The sequence below is a fragment of the Camelina sativa genome, chromosome 17 (genome assembly GCF_030686135.1).
Source record: "Camelina sativa cultivar CO46 ecotype springtype chromosome 17, ASM3068613v1".
NCBI lineage: Eukaryota > Viridiplantae > Streptophyta > Magnoliopsida > Brassicales > Brassicaceae > Camelina > Camelina sativa.
This window is the reverse complement of record NC_141896.1, coordinates 14,451,499-14,467,184: the sequence shown is the minus strand read 5'-3', so window position 1 is coordinate 14,467,184 and position 15,686 is coordinate 14,451,499. Positions and strand designations below refer to the sequence as shown.

The 15,686-nt window shown below is 32.6% G+C and overlaps 1 protein-coding gene and 1 long non-coding RNA gene across 19 annotated transcripts; one reads left to right on the top strand and one right to left on the bottom strand.

The window, feature by feature from the left end:
- The first annotated feature begins 1,128 nt into the window (after window positions 1–1,128).
- On the top strand, window positions 1,129–14,579 carry LOC104757728 (uncharacterized). Of its 18 annotated transcripts, XM_087496356.1 has the most exons (11): window positions 1,129–1,365; window positions 1,450–1,516; window positions 2,325–2,509; window positions 2,819–2,883; window positions 3,057–3,131; window positions 3,261–3,361; window positions 7,049–8,787; window positions 8,872–8,990; window positions 9,084–9,288; window positions 13,660–13,750; window positions 14,047–14,288. In XM_087496356.1, the coding sequence occupies exons 7-11, from the start codon at window positions 7,059–7,061 to the stop codon at window positions 14,078–14,080; spliced, it is 2,178 nt and encodes a 725-aa protein (XP_087352482.1). In that variant the 5' UTR covers window positions 1,129–1,365; window positions 1,450–1,516; window positions 2,325–2,509; window positions 2,819–2,883; window positions 3,057–3,131; window positions 3,261–3,361; window positions 7,049–7,058; the 3' UTR covers window positions 14,081–14,288. The 18 variants fall into 18 exon arrangements, 10 of the variants coding, with proteins under 10 accessions (XP_087352482.1, XP_087352487.1, XP_087352485.1 ...); XM_087496361.1 differs by lacking the exons at window positions 13,660–13,750; window positions 14,047–14,288 and having other exon boundaries at window positions 2,822–2,883; window positions 3,045–3,131; window positions 9,071–9,486; XM_087496357.1 differs by lacking the exons at window positions 1,129–1,365; window positions 1,450–1,516 and having other exon boundaries at window positions 2,132–2,509.
- On the bottom strand, window positions 3,206–4,208 carry LOC109130023 (uncharacterized). The gene is made up of 3 exons (XR_002036197.2): window positions 4,071–4,208; window positions 3,598–3,776; window positions 3,206–3,425 (listed from the first exon to the last, which is right to left on the bottom strand). It is a non-coding gene; the product is annotated as an uncharacterized LOC109130023 (long non-coding RNA).
- Window positions 14,580–15,686: the final 1,107 nt, after the last annotated feature.

The window sequence follows — 15,686 nt, the reverse complement described above, 5'->3', positions numbered from 1 at the left end:
TGACATATCATGATGTAGCTTCTGTCTTTGTAATGCCCTGATAGCCACCTTCCTTAGTGGGCCCCATATCCACTCCTGACCTGTGGGCCCATCTATATCCGAAGGCTGGTTTGTTACATCTGGGAGACTTTAAATACTTTACCGACCCTACAAATCACCACATGATATTTCTCTGTGTTTTGTCCTCACTCGCGCTGTTCCTACAATCACTTCCCAGAACCTCACTCATCCTGAAACTACTCCAACTCAATCACACTTAACTTTAGAGTTCTCTCAGGACTATTGACCGAAAAGATAAGTGGACTTTGGTGACATAGGTGGCCAAATCAATTCTTTTAAACCTTTCTGCAAACCAGGGTGTCACAGTCTCCAAGCTCATATCGATCTTTTAACAATGATTTATGTATTTCCAATTTATCTATCTATTTTTGTTGTAACCTTGTATTTATTAGCCTATTTTATCCAACCATTAGGTTGATGAGCTTCTACTCGTTATCTCCTTTTGGAATTTGAATGAATGTTAATAATTATGTTTTCACAAAAAAAAAAAGTGTCTATGACCAACCAATCAAAGTTGAGAAATTAGAAAAATTGATTTGACATAATTAAAGAAATAATAGAAAATTATAAGCACGGTAATATATAAATCCTAAGTAATTCAAAGATGAAAATATAAATTAAATAAAATAATCTAAAAATACTATAATAATTTTTACAATACATTATTAGAAAAAGACGCATATATTAATTTTTTTTTGTTCAATATATTAATCTTATCTATTCAGACTGAAAAAGAAGAAAATAGAAGAAAAGTTTGGTATGAAAAAAGGAAAATTTTACTTTCCCATTAATTTTTTTTTTACAAATAGAACAAAGTTGAAAGCAGTGTTTTTGAATAAATTATTTTGTTAGATGAAAAATATGAGACGATCTATGTTTGTATAGAAGTGAGCATTTACAAAATTTAGAATAAATAGTTAACTGTATATTTTCCTTAATCCCTTTTCTATTGTTTTTGTAGAATTAATAACTTAAAATTAAAAATAAGTAAATAATGTTATAATTTCGAAATTGATGAAATATATATATATATATATATATATACTAGTGTCATGGCCCGTGCGTAGCACGGCCTAATTAAACATGCTGAATTTTAACATTAAAAAAAAGAAATAAATAACATTTCTTTGTCTTCCTTCTTTTTATTTCTTTTTTTTTGTCGGCAACAATTTCTTTGTCTTCTTTCATCAAACAATCATCTTTACCTTCTAATCTGATTCTTAGTCTCATCGGCGCCGACCAACCTCATGCTCTCCATCTCCAACAGAGTTAAATCATCCACCGAGTGTTTCAATTTCCGCAAAGGTACTTGATTAAATAAATCAAAAGTTCATATTACAACTCCCAAAATTCCAGCAAAATTTTAATTGAGGTAAAAAGCATAAGCAGGGATCCAGCCAGAGTTCGTACTGAAACGGGAAAAACTTAATATATGCGGATGCTAATTACTAATTAGGTAAATATATCAATTTCGTGTTATCCTCAAATTCTTTAATTGAATGCTGCAGATTTGATAATTGTACTAGATATATTTTTTTATCTAGAAATACAAAATCTAATTACTTTATTATATTAATTATATATGTGAATAATATCTTTTGTATTTTTAAAATGTATTATAATTTTACATCAATATATTATGTAGTTTATAATTTTCATTGTCTATATGTAGTGGTTTATTATATAGTTAGTATAATCTTATTGTTCATTAAATTTAATTTAGTCAATAAATATACTATTTTTTTTATTTTTCTTTTTTATTTACACTACAGAGATAATAGTCTTATATTTTTTTTATAATTTTTGTTGTTTTATCTCTATATCACTAAACACTTTTGTATTTATTGTTGTGTAAAAATAGCAGAGTATTTTTTTTTGTAAAATTTGATTTATACCAATTGTTTTTTAGTATGATCAAAAATCTATCTACTGTATTATATATTAGCTACTGAAAACAACAAAGAAGTAAAAAAAAGAGTTAATAATATGTGTTAATTGAGGCCCAAAAATATTAGTCTCATGTCTTTTTGTACGAAAGATAAAACAAATATTATTTTGTTTTTTTGTCTCCACAAACAATTATACCATTTTTCTTCTTTTCTTATCATCTCCGGCTATCTGGTTTTTGAAAAACTGAGAAATCAGAATTTCATTGTTATGATTCTTCGTTGTTTTTAATAGAAAGAACAGACTAATTTAGTTTTCGTTTTACATCTAAAAACGTATGACTTATATCTAAAAATTCAGATCGTTTTCATCCCCAGAATTCCAGATCTATTTCGATCTAGAGCCAACGAAAGCGAACCCATGTATCTTTCTCTCTATCTCTTTCTTGCATCACGGTGATCCCTCTATCCGACGAGAATTTATGAAATCGGAAGCAAACAGAGAATTGTGGTATCATGTCACCGTCCATCACGTCATATTGCCACCGCAAGCATCAGCAAAGGCAAGTCTCGCCTCTTATTCCTCACTTCTTTCTCTTTCTGATTTGTTACCCTGTTATTAAAAAGAGTCAAAAGTAGCAGCCATAGGGAATTAAATGAAAGAATGTTGAAGGTTTATTGTGAGTGTAGATGGTGTAATCGAGTTTTAGGTTAGTAATATTTATAGGCAAACAATTAGGTCGACCAACACATCTTTACACCTCTAAAAAATATCCGATCAAGCAAAAAATTAGGGAGATAATAACTATATTGGTTTTTTATGGAATCTTTTATATTTTGGTATTTAATTTTGTTTCTCTTGATTGATTTAGAAGATAAATGATTGGTGAGAATCAGGAAGTTTGAACACAAATCTCGGTTAGGATCATCGTCGAAGGTAATAAAATCTCTGTCTATTTAATATTTAATATTTTAAGATAAATTATTAGGACGAAATATTTGGGAATCAAGAGATTTGATCATAAATCTCGGTCGTGATCATCTCCAAGGTTTAAAAATCTGTCTCTATTTAATGTTTATTATTTTAATATCTTGAAGCCAAAATTTTAGATCTCAAGTGGGTTTGGGCTTTAGTAGGAAGGAGCTATGTCGTCGAACCCAACTTATCAATTCAAAAATTTGATGGTAATGGCAGCCTTGTAAATAAGTTTGAAGTTGAGGATTTATTTTATAATTGTACTTGGAAAATGTATATATAGATGATAAAGCAATAATTTCTTTCATTTTCCTTTTCTTATTTTCCGATCTGAGAAGGAATTCCAGAAAGCGATTATAAGTCCAATCATTCTTTTTAAAGCAAGGTTAACAACTTTCACCATGAAGATGACTCTGTTGCCAATGCTCATTAGTTGAAGGTATGGTTTCTTCTAACAATTTTGAGAGTAATTTTCCTTTCACGTAAGCTTGTATCCTACTTCCCTGTTCCAAAATAAAACAAAACAACTTGTCATATAGAGTTTTTTTAAAAATTAGTACCGATTAACTTACAAAAACGGAGCAACACTAGTTTTGCTTTTCACTCAATTAACACTAAAACGTTAAGCATAGTAATATTAGATATTGAAAATTGCATAAGTGAACTTTAACATACCTTTTGTCCACAAGGAGAAGATCGATTCTAGAAAATTCTTCTGGTTTATCTTTTTTTTGGAAATTCCCAAAGACGGACAATTCGAACATTGATTTTACATGGATCTGATGCTAGTGTTAACTAAGAAATAGGCGTAATATCAAGCGGCATATCTGGAGAATAAAGTATCGATTATGAATCTGCAATTCCAAATCAAAATGTAAGATTCATAATTCTGAAAACTAAGAAAAGATAGTGAAATTTTCAATCGGATGGGTATTATTAAGAGAAACAGTGATGAAGAAAATAAAATAGAATTGAGATGTTGGATTTGAAACAGCGATGAAAAACCTAAATCATAAGAAATTTGATTGAATACAAACAGAAGAAGAAAGCGATGAAAAACCTAAATCATCAGAAATTCAATTGAATACAAACAGAAGAAGAAAGCTATTAAAACCCATAATTCAAAATAGAGGTTTTGATTTTTGTACCCGATTAAAGGAAAGAGAAACAGGGATGAGAAAAGGAAGAGATTGAGAGGTTTTTGAATGAAATCAGCTTGGTGTTCCATAACTGATCGAATTAAGGTGAAGTGGAGATCGTGGGGGAAGAGGGTAGCAGTTTTTAGCTTTTGCGTTTTTTTTTTTCTGTCGCAAAAGTAAAATAAGTGTTTTTTTTGTGTTTTAATTTGAGATTTGTAAAGCAAAAATTGTGAAAGATGATAATTTGGGACTTAAGACAGGTGTCAGATGGAGAAAGCTGCAGTTAATTGAGAATTTACTTGTGATTTATAGAATAAGGATATATATTTATGTGTATATATATATATTTTGTAAACCGAAATATATATATATATATATATATAATCTCCTTATAATTATTTGTTTTTTAAAAATAAACTTTTAAATTTTTCTAATTTTTTATAATTATCTTTTTTTGATAATATTCAAATCTCTCCTATTATATTAACTTGTACACATGTCAAAATCTTGTTAATGACTAACTTTCAAAACCCAACTTTATATAATAAGATTCTTTTTCTTTTAATATTAGGCCAAGTAATTCAATATAACGTAGGATTGTTTTTTAAAGTTTAATTATTGTAGTATTTTTAGGATTTTCTCTAGGATAACTACGTATATATTTATTGTAAAATTATCTGTATGATTTTTTTTTCTGTTTTTGAATATAGAATTTTATTAATATTTTAATATTTAAAAAATCTATAATATAATAAGATTTTGACACATGTCATAATAAGATTTTGACACATGTTGTAGTCTTATGAATTAGTAACTTTTGAAACCATACTTTATATAATAAGACTAGACAAGGTCCGCGTTATTACGAGGGTAAAAATTAAAAAAAATTATTGAGAATAATTAAGTAGTAATATACATGTTTTTAGATTTTATCTTGTAACATTTTAATATTGAATATGAAACTCTCATATTTCATTTTAATACTTTCTCAGTTCCATGATTTAAGACTTTTAAGGCTTTTTTTTGCTCTATTTTATAATATTTTCTCAAATTTCTATGAACAATTTATTATTATTTTTTTATTAATATTACAATTTATGACTATTTGAACTATACAATATATTTTCGGGAAAATGATATATTTTCCCACAAAAAGTATCACATAGAGCTCAATCTTTGATCACGTGCTAGTTATCCGTGAAAAAGTAGTCCTCCATATATCTCTCCCTTCCCCACATATATGGGTTTAATCGGTTTATGAACTAAACCCGATAGAAAACCACTAAAACTGATACCAAACCAGTTATATCAATTTATTGATTTTCTATTAATAGAAAAAAGACCCAAGTGTAAGTGCGTCCCTTTCTTCATCTTATTCATTCTACTCTTTCCTTCTAATTCCAGATTGTGTTTATTTGAAAAATAAAAATTATTAGTTCATGTCTCTCTTGAGTTGTTATGATGAGTTTCAAATTTATTTTGAATTAGCATCCTTAAAAATTAACTCATATACTCTCTTTAATCTAAAATAAATTTAATCGTTAGACATTCAGTTTAGTAATCACATTTAACTATCTATTTCATCGTAAAACCATAATTCACTTCTTCATGGATTAGAGTTAAAATTTTAATAAAAAAAGAATATGAGCATTATATGAGATAATATGTATATTGGTTAGTATTTTAAATTTAACAATAAAAATAATCAGTAAAAAAATCAGTTAACATCTACAAAAATTTTGTAAATCCAAAATTATCCTAAATATTATTCTTCTATATGTCATAATTTTATAAATAATATTTTGTCAATTTTCATCAATTAACCAAAAATTCAATACTACAAACTCATTTTTTCTATTTTTTTAGGTTCATATTACTACATGCATTAAAATCTTTAAAATAAAATATGAAAACTATATTATACACATCATGTATTGAAATTTTTTCTTTTTAAGTTCATTATTCTTTCAAGGTTTTGTGTGCTTACTTCAATAAAAAATTATATTACAACGATAAATACAATTTATATCTGACTAAAATTATGTTAAATAACTATGTTATTCTTTTTAACTTTGTTATTTATTGATTAAAATACATGTTTAATTAATTTTGTTTTTGCTTATACATGTCAAATTTTATTGAGAACACATATATAATATAATTAGCATACAATGGAAAATATATTGATTTTATTAGTTTTCCTTTTTTATTTAGAAAAATATTTTTTTTAAAATAGAAATATGTAAAATTCTGTAAATATAATTAGCTGTGCAACTATGTTTATGAAAAAAATGAAATATGTCAACATCTAATTAATATATTTGACACGTGTCATGATCTTATTAATGAGTAACTTTGACATCAAGCTTTATATTTTCAGCTGGTTTTTATTCAGCTTACCGAATAATTTTGTGGTTTGAAAACCAATCAACCGGTTAAGAGATTCGATAACTATGTCCATAGAACTAAACACCGATTTGGGGGTTTTGACCGATTTTAGATTGTTCATGTAGGATTTTCAAATTTTAGTTAAGTTCATATAGGTATAAGCACGACTGAAAGTTTCGTGTATGAATACGATAAAGCAATTAAGATCATGGGGGAATATGCTGTTTTCCCATTAGTAAACCCGTCTTCTTCTTTTTTTTTTTTTTTTTTCGTTTCCCCGGGAAACTTTCCCGGTTCTCTTCAGAACATACAGTTTTCACATTTTAAGTTGTATCCTAAAATCCCTAATTCGCCGTGAATCGTCCTTCACTCCACTGATCAACACTTCATCCCCTCCGGCCTCTCTCCGTCATAGGTCAGTTGATTATGAAACGTATTTTTTGTTTTATATTACAGTCACCGATTTGATTTGTATTCATCATTCGTCTGTGAAATTTTCAAAATCTGTTGTGTGTGAGAAATTTCATCAGTATCACTTTATTCAATTCTTCGATTGATTGTAACCAATTTGATCATTTTTTTTTCCTGAAAACATACAGATTTGCAGATATGGATTCGTTTTCAACATTGGATTTTTCACCGGGAACGTCGTCGTTGAAGCGGAACTCTGGTGATGTTGGATGGGAATACGGAACTTTGTATGACCCGAAGAATCCAGATAGAGTGAAATGCAAGCTGTGTGGGAAAGAAATGGGAGGAGGTGTATATAGGATTAAGGAGCATATCGCTCACCGTAAAGGGAATGTATCCTCCTGTCCACGGTCTACGAAAGAAGACCAGTCTAAATGTATGAAAGCGATCTTGGAAGCGAAGAACAAGAAGAGGAGAATGAATAGAGAACCGGATTTGTTCGGTTTTGCTGTTAATAATGAGAAGGATAGAGATGATGATGAATTGGATGAGAATCCTAATATAGTTCAAGGTCCGATGGATAAGTTCATGATGGCTGTTACTCCTGAGGATTCTTTAGGTGGCGAAACAGGACAAGAAAAAGGTAATGATTTGGTTGTGCATCAGTATTGTGCTAGATGGATATATCAGTCTGGTATTGCTTTTAATGTCGTTGAGAGCGATTCGTTTAGGTTGTTTTGTGAAGCTTTAGGAAGGTTTGGACCTGGTTGGGTTCCTCCAAGCCAGTGTGAACTGAGGGATACATTGTTGAAAGAGGAAGAAGAAGTTATTACTGAGAAACTTAAGAGTCTAGAGGTAGAACGGGTATATAATGGTTGTTCTGTACTGATAGATGCATGGAGTAGTGGCACAAATAAGAACGTTGTGAATTTTTGTGTCAATTCAAGAGGAGGGACGTGTTTTGTTTCTTCAAAAGAGGTCTCGAAGGAATCTCAGACTGGTGCGTTTATCTTTGAGTATGTTGATAAATGCATACAAGATTTTGGTGCTGAGAAAGTTGTTCAGGTGATAACTGATTGTGCGGAGAACAACTTGGCAGCAGCAAGGATGTTGAAAGAGAAGAGACCAGGTATATTTTGGTCAGCATGCGCTGCTGATACTGTTAAATTGATGCTTGAAGACATTGTTAAGCTGCCAAAGGTTTCAAAGTACATTGATAAAGCTAAAGCTGTGACCACGTTCATATATGGTCATGAGAAAACCTTAGCTATGATGAGATCTCATATAAAGGAAAAGGATATTGTAAGGCGTGGAGTCACGAAATTTGCTACGACCTTCTTGACTTTGCAAAGCTTGTTGGAGAATAAAGAACAGGTTAAATTTATGTTTGTTAGTGATGAATGGGACAGATGCAACGAATCCAAATATGTAAAGGGTAGAAGTTCTTACTACACCTGTTTAAGTCCTGCATTTTGGAATGGGGTCGAACGAGTTGTGAAGGTTTTGGAGCCTTTGGTTAAAGTTCTTAGAATGGTCGATGGAGAGAAAAAACCTTCAATGGGGTTTGTTTATGGAGAATTAGTAGAAGCCAAAAGATCTATCAAAGCTGCTACTGGTAATTTGGAAAGGTATTACCAACCTATCACTGAGATCATTGATGAGAAAATCAAAGGTAGGTTGGATACTCCATTACATTTGACTGCCTACTTGTTGAACCCGGTTTACTTCTATAACGAACCAACCGTTCAGCTGGATGCGACACTCATGACTGGCTTTCTCAAATGTGTTGGGACTTTTTACCACGGTGAGTTCGAGAAACAAGGTAACGCTGTCAATGAGTTTAAAAAGTATGAGGATAAACTTGGATTTTTTGGAAAGCCTCTTGCTATAAGAGGATTTGAACAGAATAACGATGAGTTTCAACCAGGTTTTTCTCTCGCCTTTTTGCTTTACCTGCGATGACTTCAAGTTTTGTGAAACTATCTCTTATGTTGCATTTGGATTATGTTAGGGTATTGGTGGTCAACATACGGAACAAGTGTGCCTAATTTGTTTAAACTAGCAATGAGGATTCTCACTTTGACTTCTAGTTCATCTGGTTGTCAACGAAACTGGAGTACTTTCGAAGAGGTTTGTGTATTTTTTTTTCTTTTTTTTTTGGTATTAACTCTGATTTTGTTTCTAAATATTTGGTCAATGTTAACTCTTAGATTTATGTTGTAGATTCACAAAAGTGAGAGGAATAGACTAGACGTTGATCAAATGAATAGTCTAGTCTATGTGCAATTCAATTCAAAGTTGATCAACAAGCGAAAGAGTATCAAAGAGGAAAATGCTGATGTGATCGTTGATGGTGATGACGAAGATGTAGAGGAGTGGTTTGTGGAGCTGGATCGAGAAGGAGAAGAACATGAATTTATTGAAGATGGTAATGATTATCCCTTCCACATCTAATATATTAAATGAGAAGTCGAAAGAGCTCACAGCCAATCTTACAAAAATTGACCTTCTTTGTCTTTAATGAAAAATGTCCTTAAAAATATTTCGGAGAAGCTTTTACTCTCTATTTGAAACGACCGACCCTTTTTTTTTCTTTTTAATAGTAAATACAACATATAATTAAGCATCCCATACTACTTAATTGAACCACCCAAACCACTATTTCCTCATTAAACCAATAACAACCAATATGCACAGCGGAAACATACCAATAATATAGAAACGATACATCATCAATACAATAACATTCCTATCCAATCTATCTAGCAACCTAACACAACTCTACCCAAGGTTCCAACATAAATAATATAACCAACACCACACAAACGAGACCCTAGATCATCCTCCTCCTCATCGCCATGATTCCACGCTACACCATTTGCCTTTACCTGCACCACAAACACAAATTGAGATGCATGAGTATTTGATAAACACTCAGTGAGGCAATCCTCCCATCTACTGGGCTATACACACAAGCAATAAGATCCCTACATGCCAGATGGTGTCGACCGACACTGACTATCTGGTGTCGACCGACACCAAACTGGTGTCGACCGACACCAAACTGGTGTCGACCGACACCCTGCCCGACACTCCCGAAAACCCTAGTTTGCGTCGACCGACACCTCCACATGGCATCGTTCGACACTCGCTAAAGCCCCGAGACGTCCTCGCGTTGGTGTCGACCGACACCCCAACTGGTGTCGACCGACACCGAAGCCGAGCAGCGATTTCCCTCGATCAGAAACTCCGAATCTCGCCTCCAAGCTTCTCCAATCCGCTCCTTGCACTCCCAGAAGCCAAACCCAGCCCAGACAGCAACGAAATATCATAGAGAACTCAAAGAAACAACCACATAAGCACCAAATCACATAGAATCTAGAGATCTTAGCTTAGATAAGCCATGGTCATGCACTCACCTCTTTGCAGGAAGGTTCTGACCAACAAGAACGAATTCCCTCACTCCTAACAAGCTTCTAGCACCTTCCCAGCTTGGATCTCCCAAGAACAGCAAGGAATCTCTCAATCTCTTCCCAAAAGCTCAAGAACACTCTCTTTGTGTTTTCTCTCAAAAACGGCGAATAAGACCAAAACAACACGACCCTAGGTCGTTTTCTTCCTTTAAAACTCGATTTAGGGATTCCCTAAACCAACCACGCAAACCGGACAATTAAAATTAAACCGACCAAACCGGCCATAACTGGTGTCGATCGATGCCTCACTAGAAGGTGTCGATCGACACCCTTACCAAAATACCAAAAATTGGTTTACGGGTGTTACAATTCTCCCCCACTAACAGAAGATTCGTCCTCGAATCTGAACACACCGCCACTCATCCGCAAACTCACCAAAACACCGTCGCAATGGTTCGTACCATCCACCCATTTGGTCTGCCACAACAAGGACACCACTGGTCCAAACCACCCTGAACCCACTGGTCATCACCACTCTGGTCCCCCCGACCAGCATACACCTGACCCTCCCGGTCAACACATAGAAAACCCCGAGACTGAACCCCCATCAATCCCGAGATCCGCTTCCGATCTCAACCGTAACCCTGAGATTGAACCCCCATAAGTCTCATAAATCCAAATCCGGTTACCATTCTTATCTCCACGACCTTGACACTTTTGCCACCAACTCATCTGCTCTTAGGTCGCAACCTTCAAGCCATACCGATCACACTCTCAGACCCCTCGTCTTTGAGCCATACCGTCTCACCCTCGGGTCGTCACCCTTAAGATCACGGTACCAGGAGAACCCCCATCTCCTCAGGAGAACCCCCACCTCCTCTGCCACCCTCAGGACCGCAGTCCCTCGAGCTATCGGTATCTAGGGAACCCTCCGTCCCCTCAGGAGAACCCCCATCTCCTCATGAGTTGTTCAGGACCCCCCGTCCCTCAAGCAAACGGTCATAACGTCTATAAGCATTTTCCAACCTGGACCACCCCTGTGATCCGCGTAGAACATCTCAATGTCCTACCAACCCCATATCCTCTCTGAGAATATCACCACAGCCATGGCCACCCCAGGTCTCACTACTAACATCTCAACTCCTCGGTGTTTACAAACACCCTTTCCACTAAAAACAAGTTCTAACTATTCATAGAACTTTATGTTTTTAGAAACTTTCTAAGCATGGAAACTTTCCAACAACTTTCAATAGCCAACTGCACCTCTCGCACAGAAGCTAAAAAAAACACTACACAAATAACATCACACAAAATCACTTACCGTGGAATCTCATTGAAGGCTCGAAGAGGATGATACTAGGACTCCATACCACATGCAAATTGACTAACTACTCATAATCAATTCCATCACACGACATCATGCATCAAGCAAAAAGGAAAATAATTCACCAAATTAGATTCCTAACCGCTCTAACCATCCACTTAACCATCCTAGAACCGTAAAGGCTCTGATACCAAAATGAAACGACCGACCCTTTTTTTTTCTTTTTAATAGTAAATACAACATATAATTAAGCATCCCATACTACTTAATTGAACCACCCAAACCACTATTTCCTCATTAAACCAATAACAACCAATATGCACAGCGGAAACATACCAATAATACAGAAACGATACATCATCAATACAATAACATTCCTATCCAATCTATCTAGCAACCTAACACAACTCTACCCAAGGTTCCAACATAAATAATATAACCAACACCACACAAACGAGACCCTAGATCATCCTCCTCCTCATCGCCATGATTCCACGCTACACCATTTGCCTTTACCTGCACCACAAACACAAATTGAGATGCATGAGTATTTGATAAACACTCAGTGAGGCAATCCTCCCATCTACTGGGCTATACACACAAGCAATAAGATCCCTACATGCCACAAACAACAATCAATAAAACAAACCAGGCAATATACATAGCATGCCACATCCATCGTAACTGAACAAGGGGTGTCGACCGACACCAGATGGTGTCGATCGACACTGACTATCTGGTGTCGACCGACACCAAACTGGTGTCGACCGACACCCTGCCCGACACTCCTGAAAACCCTAGTTTGCGTCGACCGACACCTCCACATGGCATCGTTCGACACTCGCTAAAGCCCCGAGACGTCCTCGCGTTGGTGTCGACCGACACCCCAACTGGTGTCGACCGACACCGAAGCCGAGCAGCGATTTCCCTCGATCAGAAACTCCGAATCTCGCCTCCAAGCTTCTCCAATCCGCTCCTTGCACTCCCAGAAGCCAAACCCAGCCCAGACAGCAACGAAATATCATAGAGAACTCAAAGAAACAACCACATAAGCACCAAATCACATAGAATCTAGAGATCTTAGCTTAGATAAGCCATGGTCATGCACTCACCTCTTTGCAGGAAGGTTCTGACCAACAAGAACGAATTCCCTCACTCCTAGCAAGCTTCTAGCACCTTCCCAGCCTTGGATCTCCCAAGAACATCAAGGAATCTCTCAATCTCTTCCCAAAAGCTCAAGAACACTCTCTTTGTGTTTTCTCTCAAAAACGGCGAATAAGACCAAAACAACACGTCCCTAGGTCGTTTTCTTCCTTTAAAACTCGATTTAGGGATTCCCTAAACCAACCACGCAAACCGGACAATTAAAATTAAACCGACCAAACCGGCCATAACTGGTGTCGATCGATGCCTCACTAGAAGGTGTCGATCGACACCCTTACCAAAATACCAAAAATTGGTTTGCGGGTGTTACACTATTTAAGTTGCTGAACCGCACCACATTTATGCTCAGACTTAAGATTACTAATTTGACATTAATGAGATTCAAAACTAGACCTTTTTACCCTTTTTTAAGTTTTAATTTAAAAATAAAAAAATAAAAAACGAAAATAAAAAAAAAACGAATTTTCTTTTACAAAATCGGAAATCTAAGATATTTACACAATATCTCTTTTTTAAAAAATGGAAGATAAATATTAGAATATATTACGAATATTTGTTTAAAGAAAATTTCTATTTTTTAAAATATTAAAATGGTAAAGATAATTATGACGATATTCCTTCTAAACTATATATATAGAGGCTCAGCCAAAACAGTAGAAGTTGGATTCATTAAGCTAAACATATATTTTGAGATTATAATGTTTCTTTTGTATTATTTTGGTTCTAATAAATCAACTTTACTATTGTGTGATTTTGATTTTTTTTTTTTCATGTTGATGTACTATCCATATGCTTTGGTGCTTTGAATGATTAATTTTTAGGCTGCTATAATTTTTAATTATTATGTTGAATCATATCAAAAGTTTTACTCATTTTGTACTGTTTGGCTGTGTTTTAGGTGTACCTGCCATGGACCATGGATGTTTTTTTGTATATCGAAAACAAGATTGGACGAACAAGTTGATGAAGCAAGCAAAAAAATCAAATCGGTAAAGTATTTTTAAGAATTGTATTTTTCAATTTTATTCTCTTGGTTAAACATGATCATATTTTTATTCCATGATTTTTTATTCTACAAGCAAATGAGCAAAGACAACTTTTGACAATTTTATATGATTTTTTTTATATATATAGTGGTGATTGTTATTCAATTTTATTCTCTTGGTTAAACATGATCATATTTTTATTCCATGATTTTTTATTCTACAAGCAAATGAGCAAAGACAACTTTTGACAATTTTATATGATTCGTCGGATATTAATTTTTATGTTTTTTTTTTTGTAGTGGTTGTTTGGAAAGCAAGATCAAGCAATCATAGACTTTGTCTATGGATTCTCCATCTTTACAAAACATAGATTGTATTATTTTCTATATTTTGTTTTGTAGTTTAGTAAGTTGAAATAAAATTTTATATGTAACCTAATACATATTTTTTTTGTTTCAGTTAAATTCATGGATGATCATTGATCATAATTGTGGATCTACAAAACTGAATATAATGAAATTCAGGTATTAAGTTTTGCTAATCTGAATCTTCATTTTTTAAAAATAATATTGTTGCTAATATTGTTTTTGTAATAATTATAATTGCAGAAAAATTATGGTGGATTCTGTTCATAACAAATTTATGGTAATTTTCTAAAAACTTGGATTTCTTTCTAGTTACAAATAGATTTAAATTATAATTCTATTTATATGTAACCTATTACATATTTTTTTTTTTGTTTCAGTTGAATTCATGGATGATCATTGATCATAATTGTGGATCTATAAAATTGAATATAATGAAATTTAGGTATTAAATTTTGCTAACCGAATCCTTAATTTTTTAAAATAATATTGTTGCTAATATTTTTTGTAATGATTATAGTTGCACAAAAATTATGGTGGATTCTATTCATATAAAAATTATGGTAATTTTCTAAAAACTTTGATTTCTTTCTATTTACAAATAAATTAAATATTTTTTATGATTAATATTTAAATAAATATTTGTGACTAATATTTCTTCATAAATATTTGTGACTAATATTTCTTCTTCCTCTTAAATTGATAGAAAGAAGAAGGAAGGTATTAATTGGATTAGGGACTTTATATCTCAGAGATTTTTCAAGAAGGAAAGAGATTAAGGAAGATTAGGAAGAGTTTTTTTAACGATTTAAAATTATTATTTATTTGAAATTTCTTTAGATGGATAAATAATATAATAAATAGTAAATTTCCCATTTTTTAAATAAAAAATCAGAAATCTAAATTTTATGTTTCATTTAAAATTTATAAGTAATAGAAAATAAATACTAGAATATATTACAAATATTTCTTTGAGAATATCCCTGTTTTTAAAATTAGTAAATTTCTACAGACCTTTTGTTTCACTTTTAAAATTATTTTTCTTTTAAAAACAAAAATTAGAAAAAAACAGAAATCAAATATTCATATCCAATTTAATTTTTTTTTTAAATGGAAAATAAATACTTAAATCTTTTGTAAGTAATTGTTTCAAGAAAATTTATATTTTCTAAAATGTTAAATTTCTATAATAATTATGACGGTTTGATTTGGATAGAAGGAATTGAAAATCTCGAGAGGATATACTACAAATATCCATTTAATTTGATGATATGACACAATCTTTTGTGATCTCGACAAAATCTCATAGGGTTGATGTAAATCTCCGGAAAATCTATGTTATTCCGGCTGGATACTCTATCACCAAAAGGAGGAACATAGATTCTAAATAAGACAAAAGGTCTTGACAATTAAAATATATATATATTGAAAATATAAATGAGTAATTTTAACAAATTATTTTTCTTTCACTTTTGAAAATGAATTATTATTTTTCAAAAGAAAATTAGAAAATCTCAAAACTAAAATAATCAAATCCCATTTTAAATTATTAAAAATGGAAAATAACTACTATT

Bases quoted from the DNA above. Each gene is read 5' to 3' on its own strand.
- LOC104757728 (XM_087496359.1), top strand. From the start codon at position 7,059: ATGGATTCGTTTTCAACATTGGATTTTTCACCGGGAACGTCGTCGTTG. The intron at 8,788-8,871 runs GTTTTTCTCTCG...GGATTATGTTAG, and splicing joins TAACGATGAGTTTCAACCAG to GGTATTGGTGGTCAACATAC. The intron at 13,751-14,046 runs GTAAAGTATTTT...TTTTTTTTGTAG, and splicing joins CAAGCAAAAAAATCAAATCG to TGGTTGTTTGGAAAGCAAGA.